Source organism: Chanodichthys erythropterus, chromosome 10 (assembly GCF_024489055.1).
Source record: "Chanodichthys erythropterus isolate Z2021 chromosome 10, ASM2448905v1, whole genome shotgun sequence".
NCBI classification, from domain to species: Eukaryota; Metazoa; Chordata; class Actinopteri; order Cypriniformes; family Xenocyprididae; genus Chanodichthys; species Chanodichthys erythropterus.
Window position 1 is genome coordinate 41,451,564 of NC_090230.1, and position 17,262 is coordinate 41,468,825.

The 17,262-nt window shown below is 37.5% G+C and overlaps 1 protein-coding gene across 13 annotated transcripts in view; it reads left to right on the top strand.

The window, feature by feature from the left end:
- cux1a (cut-like homeobox 1a) overlaps window positions 1-17,262 on the top strand; it is a 135,508-nt gene that overhangs the window by 61,854 nt on the left and 56,392 nt on the right. For 12 of the 13 annotated variants that reach the window (XM_067397779.1, XM_067397783.1, XM_067397788.1 and 9 more), the window contains 2 exons: window positions 2,554-2,601; window positions 14,706-14,784. In XM_067397779.1, coding sequence (XP_067253880.1) covers window positions 2,554-2,601; window positions 14,706-14,784 — 127 coding nt within the window. Of the gene's footprint in view, window positions 1-2,228; window positions 2,449-2,553; window positions 2,602-14,705; window positions 14,785-17,262 lie in introns of those variants that run through there. The other variant, XM_067397787.1, reaches the window with a different exon arrangement.

Here is a 17,262-nt window from a genome sequence, read left to right on the forward strand (position 1 = left end):
AGAAAGATGGAGTATGAGAATACCGCTCAAGGCGGGCAGGGGAACTCTCTTTTGGCCAGGCCCCGAGTATTATGTTGAAACCAGATGTTGAGAGATGTTTCCTCCTGGTCACGTGGGCCCCTCTGGTGCGGCACTTACATAAATGTCATCTGTACAGTAGCCAGTGCGGGCGGGAGAGCGGGAACGGAGGCCCAGCTGCTCGCTCTGGGAAGATGAAGAGTGCAGTGGGGTCAAAGCTACCCTCCACCACTTCTGTCTGCTCTCTGCCAGCACTCTTTCTCTCCAAACATGAGTGAGACATGCAGACGTCAGCTAGTTGCAGGAATCTTGCTTTGTCATTGTGCTACCTGCTCATCGCGATCGACCTGGCGGACATGTTGTGTGTATACACTGCTTAACACTAGCAGTCAAAATGTTTTTTTCATTGACAGGTAATGATTTACTATCGATACTAAATCAATGGTATTGAAGCCAAAATTTCAGTAGTGATGATATCTTTAAGGGATAGCAAAAATGAAACTTCTGTCATCATTTACTCCCCCTCATGTTGTTCCAAACCTGTCTAAATTTCTTTGTTCTGCTGTACACAAAGGAAGATATTTGGAAGAATGTTTGTAACCAAATAAATATATACAGGTTTGGAACAACCTGAAGGTGAGTAAATGACAGAATTTTCATTTTTGGGTGAACTGTCCCTTTAAGAGTAGGCTGGCTGATACAATGCCACTACTTACTGGTATCATTTTGGCATAAAACATAAATTTACAGTAAATGGTATGTGCACAACTTTGTAAAAATGCCTATTTGCATAATATTTACCAAATGATATTTATTTTTGGCCACATAGTTTTTAGATAGAATTTTCAACATTTATTATTTTAGAATAAAAGTAAAGCCATCAAAACGATTAAATAAGATACCTTGAAGTATAATTAGCAAACAGTTGTTAAATTTGTTGTTAAGCTATCTTATATGTTTTATATTATATTTGAGCTTATTATTTTAAATTAGTGGTCTAATTAATACATATCATTTTTATTTTGTATATATATATATATATATATTGTTTACATATATATAATAAAATAATTTTTAATTGCATTTAAGTAGATGACTTTAGAATAGTGTTTTTAAAATTATTTGAAAGTATTTTATCTCAGATTAGTAAAATATTAATATATATATATATATATATATATATATATATATATATATATATATATATATATATATATATAAAAATAAATAAATTTATTAATCTTCTTGGCCTGATACATTGATCATTACCCGATTCTTAGACCACAGACAAAACCATAAAAAAAAGTTGGAGTGGACGGGTTGAAGAGGAGGAATTCTTTGCTACTTTTCCTGTAAAATCCAATTCTATCTTGCCCATTATATTAAATATATCTGCTATGGTGACTCCTACACTGCTAATGAAACGCGAGCAGCTTCGGTAATGATGTGTATATCTTTATGCCGCAGTGGCGTAATGGCCTGCGTCCTGGCGATTACTGCACTCAGGGCGCCGTTTTATTCGGCCCCAGCGCTCAGTAATGTGTTTGTGCGTGGTAGGCATTCCTATACTGACTTTTAATGTGAGGGCTTTTTGTCCGGCCTGGAGATTTATTCACAGCCGTGTGTAATGTCATTTCATGTTGAAACACCCACCCTATGTTCAAATGAAAGAGGCATTGATGTTCATCTTAATCTGATATACTTTAATACCACGGCATCAAAATTACTCGACTGTAAGGGCCCGCAAGAGGAGGGAGGTGCGCTGCCATCCAAACTCGAAACAAAGACACGGTTTGTTTTCCAGGAGCAGATATTTTTTTTATTTCTCTTTATGATTCTTTTTTTTTTTTAAATGAAAATTTCATATCACTCAGAAACATGAGCCGAAAAGCAACTCATTCATCTGTAACTTTATGACAAGATGATATAGTAATAGACTACAGTTGTAAATCTTTCTTTAGAACTAATTGTCATTTTTTCGCATAAACTGCACGGCTGTAGCGCATATACACATGCATGTGGAGCTGCCCTTTGGTTTTTGTTCTCGCTGTTTTTGCATGAGCAGTTTTTTCGCAGCAGAGAGGACTGAGTCATGGAGAACTCATGCAAGGGAAAAATGAAGGCATATCAGGACTAATGCATACATATACACTCCTTAAAACACACACTGTCCTTTGCCCGTAGTCAGGAACAGCACAAGGTGATACTCTTTTATGCGAGAGAGCATTTGTGTGTGTTCATACACATGTGCGTGCACTTGCTGTGTGTGTTTTTTCCTCTTTTGAAGAGAACAAACCCAGCCCTGGGACATGTGATAAATTAAGATATCTATTTGAATACATTTTGTGTATTTTCCCCCCCATTTTTTCCCTCCATCTGCGATGGGATTCCTGGCATTGTCTGCTCTCAATATCCTGAGTTCCACACATGGTGAATTTGATAGACAATGTTCAATGTGTCTGTTCATTTCAGAATCTTATAAAGAATGATTATAGTTCTAATAGTTCTAATGTCTGTTTTTGTTTTCTATTGCAGGATTTGCGTAAACAGATAGCTCCTTTGCTGAAAGGCTTCCAAGCAGAGGTGAGTTGCCTAAACTTTTTACTTTTTACATAAACTCTTAAAGGTGATGTGTGTATTTAATTTTTTTATTTTTTTGATGTATAAATGCTTACTTTTATCCCCAAAACAGCTTTAAGTAAACCATTTGTGTTGTTTCCCTTGAAAAGTGTAAATACTGTGGCTCTGAGGCACTATGAAAACATTCCTCTGTTTGTTTGAGCCCCTCAATCTGCCCAACAACAGCGGCATTGGTTCAACCAATGGTGTGAGTTTGGGGGCGGAACTATTTGTTTGACCAGCCAATTGCAGGTGGGGCGAGTGATCAGGGAAACATGTTTGAAAACAGTCATGATTTTTGCAGTTCCGTTTGGTGATGGTAGTGGTGCAGAAAATACTAATTTTGAGAAGCTAGTTTGTTTTTAGAATATTTTGGTTGGGGCTCTTAAAGAACCCAAAATCCAATGTGTGGATCTGAACCTGTATTATAAAATCAATAACTTGCCTCAGGCTTAAAGTTTTTGGTACTTTTCAATAATTAATTCCCAAAACATGCTGAAGACACACATGTAATTGTTCACACCACACCAGCATATTATATGGTGCAATACTGGAATATATATATAAAAAAAAAAAAAACTTTATATAGAGCATAGACGTCCTGCAGATTTTAGCTCCAACACACTAGCCAGAAAGTTTCTAGTGGCTGCATCCGAAAACTTAAAAATGCTGCCGTCAGAGGATACATTCCAAGGCATCAAGGCACGTCCGAATCCAATGTTAGCTTCACTTCCTGTTTCCTGAGATGCCTTCATCTGATCGATTTTTAATTGTAAAGGCAGCATAAATGTATCCTTCACTGCCTTTGATATCCCACAATCCTCTGCTTTCCATTCTGACAGTTGAGCTAAAAAATAAAGATGCTGTCTAAAAGTTGCGGTTGGTGGTCTTTTTGTGTGTAAATGTACTTGTTTGACCAACGTTTTCCACTTCTGATTTCATTTCTAGCAAGAAATTACTATTGTAGTAATTAAATAATTGCTTAGTTATCACTAAAGCTTGTCCTATTTTGCTATAGATCATTAAACTGTCATGCTGCCTTTAGAGGTCTGTCCGAAATCAGTTTTGTGAGGTACCTTTTTGCGCAAACGCTGCCTACACAGTCATTGCCTGATAGGGCAGCGAGGCAACAAGTCAGCTTCCTAAGTTTTTGGATGCAGCCAGTGTAAGTTTGACCAACGTTTTACACTTCTCATTTCTAGCAAGAAATTACTAGTGTAGTAATTAAATATGTGCTTCGTTATTACCAAAGATCTCTCTATTTTGCTGTAGATCATTAAACCCTTAAGCTGCCTCAGAAGTAAAAAAAAAAAAAAAAGAAGAAAAAAAAAGAGGTACCTTTGTGAGATAACTTTTTGTGCAGTCGCTGCCTGCAGAGTCATTGCCTGATAAGGCAGCGAGGCAACAAGTCAGCTGCCTAAGTTTTCGGATGCACCCCTTGATTAGCTGGTTTCAGATGTGTTTAATATGGTTGGAGCTAAACTCTGCAGGACAGTGGCCCTCCAGGAGCAGGTTTGGACACCCCTGATATATTCACAGACCCAAGATTTTTTTTTTTAATAAGTGTTATTGAAATGATATTATTTGACGTTATTTATTTTAGTTGTTTTGTTTTATTTAGTTAATTGTAATTGTTAATTTATTTGCATTCAAATTCTTTGATATTAGCATATTATCCAAAAAAACACTGTATTAAGGTGTGGTCACATTAGTGAAATTTCAAGGGCAAAAAAGATCTGTCTACTGTCAATAGCATAGTGATGTATGAAACGCAGCTTACACAGAAGTCACATTCAAACCAAACAACCAAGAAGGCAAATCCACATGAACAACTTGAACCCCTTGCAAAATCTACGTGGGGAAACCTTCCCTTTGTGTGAAATTCCTGATCGTGTAGATTATTATTCCTAGAAATAGTCTCAGTTGAATAATCAATGCAATGTGACTAAGCTGCTCAGCTAGCGGTCAGAGAGCACTACTGTTAAACTACACTCTCCTCATGGCTTTACACAGAGAATATAACTCTTATCACGCTCAAACCAATTAATCTCACAACCTTCCTTGTAAGGAAAGGGCGGGAAAAGAGCTGCTCGTCACAGGACTGGTGGAAGATGGCCCTCTCTGCTCTGATTATAGTCTCAACGGGCTAAAAATCCCACCTGATTTCACAACAGTGCTTATTACGTGACGGTTTGTTTTTCTTGTTCTTGTTACTTGAGGTCTGCTTGTGTTGTACAAAGCCTCCATATTTTGTCAGCATCTAATCAGATCAGACAGTTTTGATATGTTTTCGCTGTTTGCTATCCCGCTCTTTTATTTCCGTCTGTCGGATGACAGCGAAATCCTAATGATGTTTTCGCTCCATGGTGCCAGGTAAGTCTATTTGTTCAGGGCCGAGCCAGAATGATGGACTCCTGAGTTTCACATCTCGGGTTGTCTCAGAGAATTTTTTTTTTTTGGTTAACCTTAAGGCATAAATGAGATTTTCTTTTGAAAGGACGCTCTGGAAATCAGTAACAATATTATGTAGAATGACTATGGCTCTATTCTTGCATCAAGTCATTTTTATACTTTACTAAATAAAATTCAAAAAGATTATAAATAGATCAATGGTTCATTTATAATTTTACAAGCACACCAATATTGCTATAGTAAATTTATCATCGCATTTCATATTTGTTTAAAAATGATGTAAAATAAGAGTTCACCAGATCTTCTCAGGGAATGAAGCTGTGTTTTCTTTGACTTGTCTCCTTGGTGGCCATTGCTGATAGCTGAGAACTGGGACATGGTGCTGTGTTCCATAAGTAATGTGCATTACCATTCAATATGACAGCACGCACATATTTAAATGCCCTCTGCAGCACAGATTTAAAATATCATCATCATAATAGTAATAATAGAAGGATTTTGACTGAGTTTTGTTTTGAGCCCTACCTTTTTAAAACATTCTTTAAGTTAATTAAGATCTATTTTAGCCCAATGCAGGCTGTATTTTGCTAAAATAGTTACACCTAATGTTCCTTGGTAATTCAGTCAATTAGTTGTACTGTTGCATGATATCAAACCGAGTTTGATTAGCTTGAATAACCTGCTGCGCTGAATAACTCGCTATAAGTGTTTCTCAATCTCTTAGTTAACAGCAACTCAAGTATGAGAACTATGAAGCGTTTCCTGCACTTCTATGCTAATAATGTTAAATTATCTGAAAAGATATTCATAAAATAGCAGCTTTTAAACAATAGGCCTTTCACATGATTATATTTGAGGTTTGTAGGGTATTTAACTGCCAGATACTTCAAAATATGGGTTTAGAATTTCTCTTTGGCTCTATTTATGCTGTACAGGCCCAACCAATCATGAGTTCAGCCCACCCATTTTTATATAATTCTATATAATTGTCATAAAACCAGAATGCTGAATAATATTTACATGGTACCCCAAGGTACTTCAAAAAGATGATATTTGTGTTTTATTTTATATTTTACTTGATTTATTTATTTTATTTTACTTTTTGTTCAGTGAATTCTGAGATATTTGAATATGTCCAAAAATATGATTGTGCTTTTGGTATCACCTATGGGCATATTAGCCGGACTGTTTTTATAGAATATTTTATACCTCCTTATTACATCTTATAAAAGAGGCATAAGGAGGTATTATGTCTCTGGTGTCCCCAGAATGCGTCTGAAGTTTCTGCTCAAAATATCCCACATATAATTTATTAGAGCTTGTCAAATTTCCCCTATTTTGGTGTGAGCAAAAACACACTGTTTCTGTGTTTGTCCCTTTAAATGCAAATGAGCTGCTGCTCCCGGTCCTCTTTCCAGAAGAGGGCGGAGCTTTAACAGCTCACGCTTCGATTGCTCAACAACAACAAAGCTGGAGAATCTCACGCAGCCAAAATGATGATCGTCAGTAACGGCGTTCAGCCTTACATTGATCAAACTGGAGTCAGACACTGATGGAGACACTCAGGAACTTTTAGAATGCATCTGGACATTTCTGAATGGTTAGTGGATAATTTTATGTAGTTGCTGTTGAGTTGATTCAACTCATCAACTAGCATGTGCCGTAATGTTAATCTTATGTGCAAATCCAGCATTGAATTGACCCTCGTTTGTGAAGAAGTCCGGTGTAAAATGACAACATGGCAACAACACTCTACTACAACAACTCTTCCTCTTCTCTAAAGCAGCCCAACATGGCCTCGCCCCCTTTGTTGCATGTTCTCAGGTGCAGCGTTTATGTAAATTTTAGGGTTAGTGATGTCACCAACCCGGGAGTAAGGTCATTGTAGTCCCTACCAGCTGTTTGTTGTAGTCCTTAAACAGCAAATTCTTTAAAAGAAAATATCTAATTTTGCATTGAACTTTGAGCGTCGTAAATTTGCAGATGTTGTTTATGCTCAAACAGCAATGTGAAATCATAATCAACAACCCCTATAATCAGTTACTGACTTTGTCAAATCCAGACCTGCAGGTTTTTGCCTATTTTCCAGGCCGTTTTTTTTTTTTTTCCATCCTTTTTTCAATTTTTGCATGGAATCATCACTGGCACTTTTATGGTGGAAAAAGGGCGACTGTGACGTCCCAATTCCTCTATTTCCCTCAATAATTTTCTGCTCCTCTTTCACTATTCTGTCTAATGAAGTGGCCCAAAATAATAAAAGAGAAGGAAAGTGAGAAGTATGTGTCAATTTTCCTTTCCTTTGACCTCGAAAGCACTTCCACTATCCGTTAAAGTATATTTCTGTATATGTAATGCAGCGTTTGAAGGCCTTCAGCAGCACCTTGCTTTAAGAGGCTGTCGAGGGGCTCGAAGCGCAGTGAGACGCTGCTCTTCTGTGCTGTATGTAACTTTGATGAAGTGCGGGCTGTGAGTAGTGGCTCCCTGTTCTCCTCTCATGAGCCAGTACCTCTGGCTAACTGCTCCATTATAGCTCATTGTGGTTTCGGAGCTGTGTTCTCGAGGACTAGCCTGTCATTAACGGAGGTAGTCGCCCCACTTCAAATCTCTGCTTGGTTAAAAATAAATCCCCATCCCACCACTCTAACAGCGAAATCGTTTTAAACCATCTATTATTTTTTCGTTGTGAAATTTTTCCTTATTGACAGTGCCTGACCTTGACAAAAACAGCTTGACTTGACCAGAAATGTACTTTTTTGGGGCATATTTCTCAGACGTCAGCTATTTGACGATAATTGGCGGGAGGGATGGGATCGCTTGTGTTTTGTCTTGTCAGTCTGACCGTCTATTAAATCTTAAAATAGACAAAGAGACTTCAATTTTACAGCACCAATTTTAAACAAAAAAGATAGAGCACATATATAATTCATAATGGCAGACAGACCAGTGAATACAGCCGTTTGCAACGGGTGAATGATTTTTTCTGTTTAATTTCTATCTTCCGTTTTCCTGTAACGGTGGGTTTGTTAAAATAGCACGTTTGAGTCAGACCGACGCAGATCTCGTGGGTCAGTGCAGAGTCCTTACCACATGTCATTTTTTCGTTCGAGAGAGCGAGAGCCTCCTCTTTTCCTGTCAGGAAATGAGAGTACAATAGGGAGCTGTACATAGCACGCGGCTGGGGCCCTGTTTGGGGTTGCACACGCATGTGTGTGTGTATTTGGGGGGGGGGGGGGGGATGTTACTGTACTTAATTGTAAATTATAGTTTTTTTGCTCATTTATAGCCACAAGCCATATGTTACAGATGTTTGAGGAGGCTTGATGTATAGTAGCTTCCAGCCTCAAATTTTAATTTATTCAATTTTTTGTGAGGGTACTTGAGGTGATCCTTGTTCATTTTATTTTATTTTATTTTATTTTATTTTATTATTTTATTTTATTTTTTGTGTGTGTGGTCTTGCCTCACTCGGTGTCCTTGTTTTTAACAAGTGATATAGCCAGTGGTCTTATTTTTATTTTTTTTAGTTTATCTGTAAACATTACATTCAGTATTATTTTTTTTTAGTGGTCCTTAATTCAGATTTTCTTTTTATCTGAAATTTTTATGTAAAAACAACTCAATTTATTTGGACTCCTAAGAGTGTATGTGTAGTTCAATGTTATTTTGCCTTTTTAAGTGCAAGAAAAAAGCCCCCTTTTAGCTTCTTATCTCAACCTTCATTTTGATAATAAATAATCGTCATTACAAAGTGGAAAATTCAGCATTCTGAAAGAAAGAGTGCAAGACGGAGAGGGGGAGAGAGTAAGCTGACCCGCCAGCAAAGATCTCTGTGAAGAGAGCTAATCACTCTGGCAGCCGTTTACGGAGTGCCATGGAAGTTCTACAAATTTGGAAGTCAGTATTGATTTGACGTAATTGTGCACTAATTTTAGAGGGCCGGAGTCTGCAGATGCTGAACATGGCCAAGTGCTGAGGAGAGAGGAGGTTAGTGGCAGCTCAGATAAATGAGTTCAGATCCAATGGTGGATGAATCTGAACTGTCCTATGTATGCATGCAAACAAAGTTAGTGTATGTGTGTAGGTTGCAAATGTAGATATTCAGCCTCTGTTTGGATGCATTTTCTTTGACACTTTAGCCTTGGTGCTCATGCAGGTGATGTAGGTTCCCCACCGCACTTAGAGTTAGATCTGTGGTGCAGTGGTTGGTGGTTGTGCTCGGAGCCTTGGTGCTCATGTGGATGACAGGTTCGAGTCTGCAATGTGCACCCTTGATTTCACTCACAAATAATTTCCTGCCACACTCCGCCTAATAAAAGAGGCAAAACTAAAACAGAACTAAGAGAAACTCAAGGGTCAAATATGTTTGAGGGCGATGCAGGTCAGTAGAACTGATGGAGTTTTCTGCCTCTGCTATCAGCAGTGCCAAGTCTGTGCTCCCCCACAGAAACAAGAGCTATTTATAACTGTTTCCCCCACCCTTCTCAATCCCTGTTCCGGCTGGACCGTAAGGGAATAACGCAGTTTAAACTGGCATGCTTTTGATGCCACCAGATAGACTGTATATTGTGTGGTTCAAAGGGGCGGAACTGATTGTGTGTGTGTGAGTGAGTGTGTGTGTGTGTTTGCGTGTACATATGTGCGCGTAAAATGGAGAGACTGGAGCTAGCTGTCGCACTTTTTACTCCAGTGAATGTTTCTCAGGGTAGGTTATTTCTGTATAGAGACACACCTTAAAGTCTACAAAAAAAGCATTGAGATATAAATTACTGTTCAAAAGTTCGGGGTCGGTGCTTTGTTAACATTTTATTTTTATGTTTTGAAAGAGGTCTCTTTTGTATGGAAGCATGTTTCTGCCACTGAAAAAAATATTAAAAAAGGTAATTGCGACTCTTTATCTCACAATTCTGACTTTTTCTCACAATTGTGTGATATAAACTCATATAATATATATGATATAAACTCACAATTGTGAGTTATAAAGTCAGAATTGCGAGATATAAACTCAAAATTGAGTTATAAAGTCAGAATTGCGAGTTATAAAGTCAGTGTTACAAGAAAAAAGTCAGAATTGTGATATAAAGTCATAATTGCATGTTATAAAGAGACTATAACGCAATTGTGACTTTATATCACAATTCTGACTTTATAACTCTCAATTTTGAGTTTATAACTTGCAATTCTGACTTTATAACTCACAATTGCGAGTTTATATTGAAATTATAAAATATATTTAATTGTGAGAAAAAAAGTCAGAATTGTGTGATTAAAAAGTCGCAATTATCTTTATTTTTATTCCATGGCAGAAACAAGCTTCCATACTTTTGCTCACTAAGGCTGCGTTTATTTATTTATCAAAAATACAGAAAAAACTGTAATATTTTGAAATATTACAATTCAAAAGACTATTTTCTGTTATAATACATTTTATAATGTAAATTAAAAATTATTGTGATGGCAAAGCTGAATTTTCAGAAGCAATTACTCCAGTCTTCAGTGTCACATGATCCTTTAGAAATCATTCTAATATGCTGATTTGGTGGTCAAAAAACATTTCATATTATAATATCATTCCATTGTTGAAAATAGTTGTGCTGCTTAATATTTTTGTGGAAACCATGATACATTTTATTGCAAGATTCTATAAATAGAAAGTTCGAAAGAACAGCCTTTATTTGAAGAAAAAACATTTGTAACATTATGAATGTCTCTACTTTCACTATTGATCAATTTAATGCATCCTTTGTGAATAAAACTATTAATTTCCTTTCCCCTAAAAAAAAAAACTTTTGTAAACTTCTTTGCATGTCAGCTAACCCAGGTCTTCCCTATATGTGGCCATTTGCATGTGTTTATTTGATGGGTATGATGTCTGAGGCTGTTTGCATGACTTTGTGTGTAAGTCCCGCAGCATAATGATGCCAGATGCCCTGGCCGTCAGATTGAGCTGGTAGCAGAGTAAGAGAAGAGCAGATAATCTACGCTGAGCTACGATGATATCCACAAAGTCACGCATGCCGCTTCTGCCTGCTTCTAGGCAGCCTTACGGTCTCTTAACCTCATGGCTATGCTCTGTCTGGTTCAGAGCTCTGAGAGTTTAAAAATTGACATTGGTTCCTGCTGGATTTCAGGGGTAGACGTGGACCCGTGCCGAGCAAGAGAGAGAGAGAAACAGAGACAAGTTTAATTGCTCCATCTGCAAGAGGGCTGCAGAACTTGGCCCTGCCTGGGCCGATCCAGATGTTTTCCGGCAAGAAACATCTGAAAATGTTTAATTTCTTTCCCATAGGAGTGAAAAGTCTGTTACATGTTGGATATTTACAGTGGCAACTGCCCTGTTCCATCCATCAAGGCCAGCAGTCTCAGGGCTGCAGATTTACAGCTTTTATTTGATGTTCCGCTGCTGGAAGACCAAACACACAACACTTGTGAACATGTAAACAGCACAGGAGTTCAACATTTTCTTAATGGATAAAAGCAATACTGTTGATTCAGACCACATTGTTTTTGGGTGTGGGGTACTGCAGTTTTAGTGAGGTTCAGAAAGACTGCCACTTGCAAGAACTCTTTCTGGATTTGAGCTCTATTATATTGAAGAACCTTGGAGGAGCATCCACGTCATATCAAAATTACCATAATTACAAGTTCCTGACTTGTAAAAACTGCTTGCGTCTTAGCTAAACTTTTAATTACAACTTGGAATTCTTCTGAATTTTATGAGCACTCTTACATGACCATTGTGACATAATGTAAAAAGAACCAAAATGACGGTAAACGCAGCATGAATTTGAGTCCAAGAATGGTGAAAAACCCTTTCAGGATTCAAGCTGGGTTATTATAATCTTTTAAATGTACTTTAGTTTTGTTTTTGTTTTGTTTTTTTGTATTCTAATTTCAGTCTTTTAGTATTTAGTAGTGCTAAGTAGTATCTAGTAATGTTAACTAGTGAAGGTTTTTTAATACACCATGTTTATAATGTTGTATATACTACATGTTAAATCAAAAATGGTTTTATTTATTTAGTTTTTGTTTCACCGACAGTTATAACACTGAGTTCTAGAATCTTACGAGTTCTAAAATACTGAAAAATCTGGTTCTGTGTCCTAGGATTTTCCAGGACTTTGCTCCAGCTTTTAGAATGTAGAACTCGGGTTAAGCTAGGTAAAGATTTGGTTCAGTTTTTAGCAGCTCCTACATTACTGTATACAGGCCGTACTGATTTGGGTCCTTGTTTCCTGTCAGGTTTGACCCAGTTTGTTAGATTTGGCCCAGTTGAGCCAGGCTGCATGCTGGTTCTACAGCACGCTGTCATCAGTACGCTGTCATCATCTGAGTTGCACAGTGGGAAAAGTGCTGTCATGGCATTTTATAATTTCTATATGTGGTTCACCACACCCTACTGAAGACAATCACTCTGATGTGTCGATCCAAGATGTTTCTCCTGCTTTTGGTTGTCACATTTTAAGACACTGATAAATGCAGTTGTCAGCAACTTGAGAAATTGTATATTTGGTGGAAAGACCTAGGGAGGAGAGGCAGTATTTGTTCCAAATCAAAAGCTGTCCCAAAAGTTAGGCAACCTAATTATGTTGCCTTCTAAGATACCACATTTTAGCCAAGAATTGGACTCATTGTACAGAAAGCAGTCCCAGAATGCATTGCGACTAGGGCTGGGTGATATATCGAATGCTTTTGTCACACACATTTCGTCAGTAAAGCCGGTTCCCTGATTACCGCGAAATCGCCATCACCTGCTTTCAAATGGAGCGGCATTTAATAGACAGAGCCGTAGTTCAATATCGACGGCGATTCATATCGATATTGAACGTGATATTGCGTGGCTTATCAGTGAACTACAGCTCTGTCTATTAAATGCCGCTTCATTTGAAAGCAGGTGATGGCGATTTAGCGGTAATCAGGGAACCGGCTTTACTGACGAAATGCGCGTGACAAAAGCATTCGATATATCGCCCAGTCCTAATTGCGACAAGCTCCAAAATAAATTAAAGATTGCAGAAAATGTCGGTGAGAGAAATGTATAAACTTATTTTATTCAGTACTGTGGTAGGGAGTTGTACGATTTTTAAAATGTATAAGTTGCTATTGGAGGAGATATACTGTATCAGTTGATATTGAATGAATATTAATTATGTTGATGCTCATTTGCCCTATATTTACTTTAATATTACCTTTGCTGTCATGTAAACCTCTTTTAATCATCTTGTTAACGTCAAATCTATAGAAATCGATTGCAAAATAACATTTATGTTGACAAGATGGTATCAACAGTGTATTTTTGGTCAAACCATAACAGAAGGCAGTTGGATGATGTATTATAATCTGTCCAGAATCACCACAGCTGTGTGTGTATTCAGATTAAGAGAGATCAGTGTCTTTATTAGAGCTGTATAAACTGAAGAGCCTATATTACTACCTTACCTCTCTCACGCTCTCGCTTTCTTTCCCTATTGTGTGTTATGGCACTGGGTTTGCATTGGTTGTTCCAGCTGTCATACATCACCACTGAAGGGTCAATAAGGTCACATGTGCCAGTGAGACCCTGGAAAACAGAGGTTTACTGCTTAGTTCTGTGATTCCTTATTAATTCTATAGTTATTGACAATGATATTGTCTGTGATATTACCTGTGTATATGTATCTGCATTAGGAGTATACCAGTACTAAAATAAATCATTCTTATAATGCACTTTTTCATGCTAATTCATAATTTAATTGTATTTATTTTAAATTAAAATATGAATTAATTACAGTTTTTTATTTAAATTAATTAATTTGAAAACAGAATTTTTCAAATAATCAGTTTTATTATTTATTATTATTAGGAAAGTTTAACAAAAATAAAATACTTTTTCATGATGATTTGTCATTATCAGCGATGATCGAGTAGAAATATTTTTTTGTAAAATTATTCAATATTATTTTGTATTAAATATTATTATATTTTAATCTGCATGGCCTTCTATTGACATCTGTTATGACAGTGATCATGCATCCTTTGGCAAACTGACAATTAGATTGAGTTAGGGGGCGGTACCTCAGTGACTGTGGCCACCATTCTGAAAATCATCTATCTTCAGGAAATGATGAAGGCCTCTCCTTGCAGTGGGAGCCGTAACCCAGATACAGTATGTAATTTGCCCATACGTACGCGTCTGCGGCGCTCTATATTAAGGCCAAAAGTTCTTCTCATTATCAGAGTCCCTCATTACCTGTTTCTGTCATCTCATGCTCACAGGGATTTGGATTTATACCTGATAATTACCTTCTATATAAAGCGAACCAGAAACGGCCCGAGCGTATACACCTGAAGCATGCCCCCAAAATGCCTCGACCCAGCACTTGGAAAAATATCGCACGCGTCAAAAAATGAATGATTTACCGTGTGTGAATGAAAGGGGTCACGGTTATGTACACTTAGCTGTTTTATTTAGGTCGAATAGATGGTAAGTGATGTACATAATGTGCACATATGAGTTCAAAATCTCTTTTTCCAGGCTGTTTTCCATATGGCCATCTTTAATAGACTCGTCACTGCTGCTAATGTATGCAAATTTCAACCTGGTTGCTAATGCAATTACTGAGCCTGCAGTTCCAAGCACACACGATTCAGTTATTGTGTTTTTCCCCTCATTCTTTCAGATTGACGCCTTGAGTAAAAGAAGTAAAGAATCAGAGGCTGCTTTCCTCAGCGTGTACAAGAGATTAATCGATGTCCCAGGTATGTCTCAGCTCACTCTGAGCTGGCTGCTCACACACACAGACACACACAAATGCACTCACACACACTGCTGTAGTGTTTCACTGAGGCGAGAATACTGTAAACACATCAGTCATATTTATGAGACCTCTGTCTCTAGTGTCTAAAACACACACGCATGCATGCGCGGGCCGTCTTAATGACTTCTACGGCTTTAGAGACCTGCTCCGTTCCAAACCCCACACGCGGAGAAACTTGGATTCTAATAAAATCCGCATTCATTGCCCCACGAACACCTTTTAATCTTCCGAATTGGCTTTCTAACAGTGAGATAATGGCCCCCTGATCCTCAGTTTTTATATGGTAATGTTCTGTTGCGCTGATCTATAATAAGTTAATGGTGCTGCAAAGGTTCATGTGACATCTTGAAGCGTCTTTAGCTCGGCTGTTCGATAGAGTTCTGCTCTAGACTGAAAAAAGTTCACAGAGAGTGTGTGGATAATGTATCAAAAGCCGTTAGGCAAAAGTGCGACCCTGGGGTATATCGAGAGAGCAGGCTTCTGGCTGAACTGAACTTCAGGATCAGCATGAGAAACCTTCAAACACCCATACAGTCACACACACACACACAAACAAATCTTAACTGTTTAGCTCCACCCACATCTGTTGAGCGACAGGGAGGCAGACAGACAGACAGTGCCGCCTGGGCCTGTTGGAGCAAGTTGGACTGTCTGCCTGCACAACTACTTAGTACATCCCTAAATTACCACAATGCTGCGGTCTGGAGATCCCGGGCCAACTCAATGGCATGTCTGTGTGTTTGGAAGTGTGTGCATGTGTATTTGACTACTTTTATATGTGTATATAATGTGTTTTTGAGAGTGTTTTGTATGCGTGTGTGTTGCAGGATGTTGGAGTGGGAGGTCTAGTCTGGGAATGTCTGTTTCTATCTGTGAAATCTGGAGCTTGTCCAGTCCTGTCTATGTGTCTGTGAATGTGATCACAGCTTGACAAATTATCTCGTGATAGTTACACTGGTACACTGTGTAGGCCTGCATGTGTTTGAGCGTTGTGATGTGTGTTAACGGGAATGTTCAGAAATGTTCAGTGACTGATATATTAAAATAAATATATATATAATTTTTTTTTATTCCATTAAAAATGAATGTTCTGAATTCTCAGTGAATGAGAAACTTTCAAAGCCCATGTAAAATAACAGAGACATGATTCAACAGTAAAAATTGTCTTTTTTTCACTTTGCCTAGTCAGGCTAGCCCCAAAATAGAAATATTTTCACTAACCCCAATACCACCCCACCCACACACACACATACACACACACACACACATTTTTGAATTTTTATTTATAGATTTATTTTAAACTGTTGCCGTCAATTAAAACTATTTAAATAATTTTCGTCCCTCTATATAAAGCCTAAATAAAATTAAATGTAAAAAGAAAATAGAAATAGAAAGCTAAATAGAATTATTGAAAAAAGACTAATAACAACACCACACAATCACATAAAAATACTAAACTAAAATTACTAAAATAAACCTAAACTAAAATGAAAATATAAAATAAAAGTTAATTAAAAATATTAATAAATACTAGTACTTTAATAATATTAAAATGCACACATAAATATTTTCTATTTAATTCTTATATTTAATATTCATATATATAATTCTTTATTTGCGTTCTGTTCACACTGAGTTTGACTATTTAGTATAGGAGTGACAACCAGATTCACTCCTGAAAAACACTTTGATGGTTGTTTACTGACAAATGACAGGAGATAGTACATCCATTTTTCCTGTTTACACCTACAAGGTGCCAAAACGTCCCTATGATTGTCACCAAGTCAGCCTTTGTAAATTCAGGACTGACTCCTGTATTCTGTTCACACTTTAACCCTAATTTAGGGGATTCACTCCTGCCATTAAACACAGTTGTCATTTTTAAAACTTTATGGTGATTTTATTGTTTTTTTTTTAATGTTATTTTTTTGCTTTTAGAGATTGAATGTGTGTCATAGATGCTATACCTCTACTAAAATAGATTTTAAAGGATCTAAACATTCCCACTTGTCCTTTTTAGGTTCTTTCGGTGAGGCGAGGCAGCACAGTACTTCAGTTTAGCTTTAGACTACAACCTAACTGAACGGATTGTGCTTGCTGTGTTGTGTTGTACCGCAAATGACACCCATCCAAATTGATGTGCCTGTTTAAATCAGATTTGAATTGGCTGGTCATTTCAGTCACATGGCAGTCACGTTCAGAATTGAGCGACATGCGTGGCCACCCATCAAGCTGAGTTGAGCTGAAATGGCAGTTGCCACGGCTACAAAAGGGAACACACCATGACAGCATATCATTCAGACTTCCTCTTGCAGTTTTTAGATATGACACACTCTCACACACCACACATGCACATCACACATAACACACCCCATCAGCGTTTCCTGTACCTTCAGCTGAGAATGCACAGAGGGGGAGG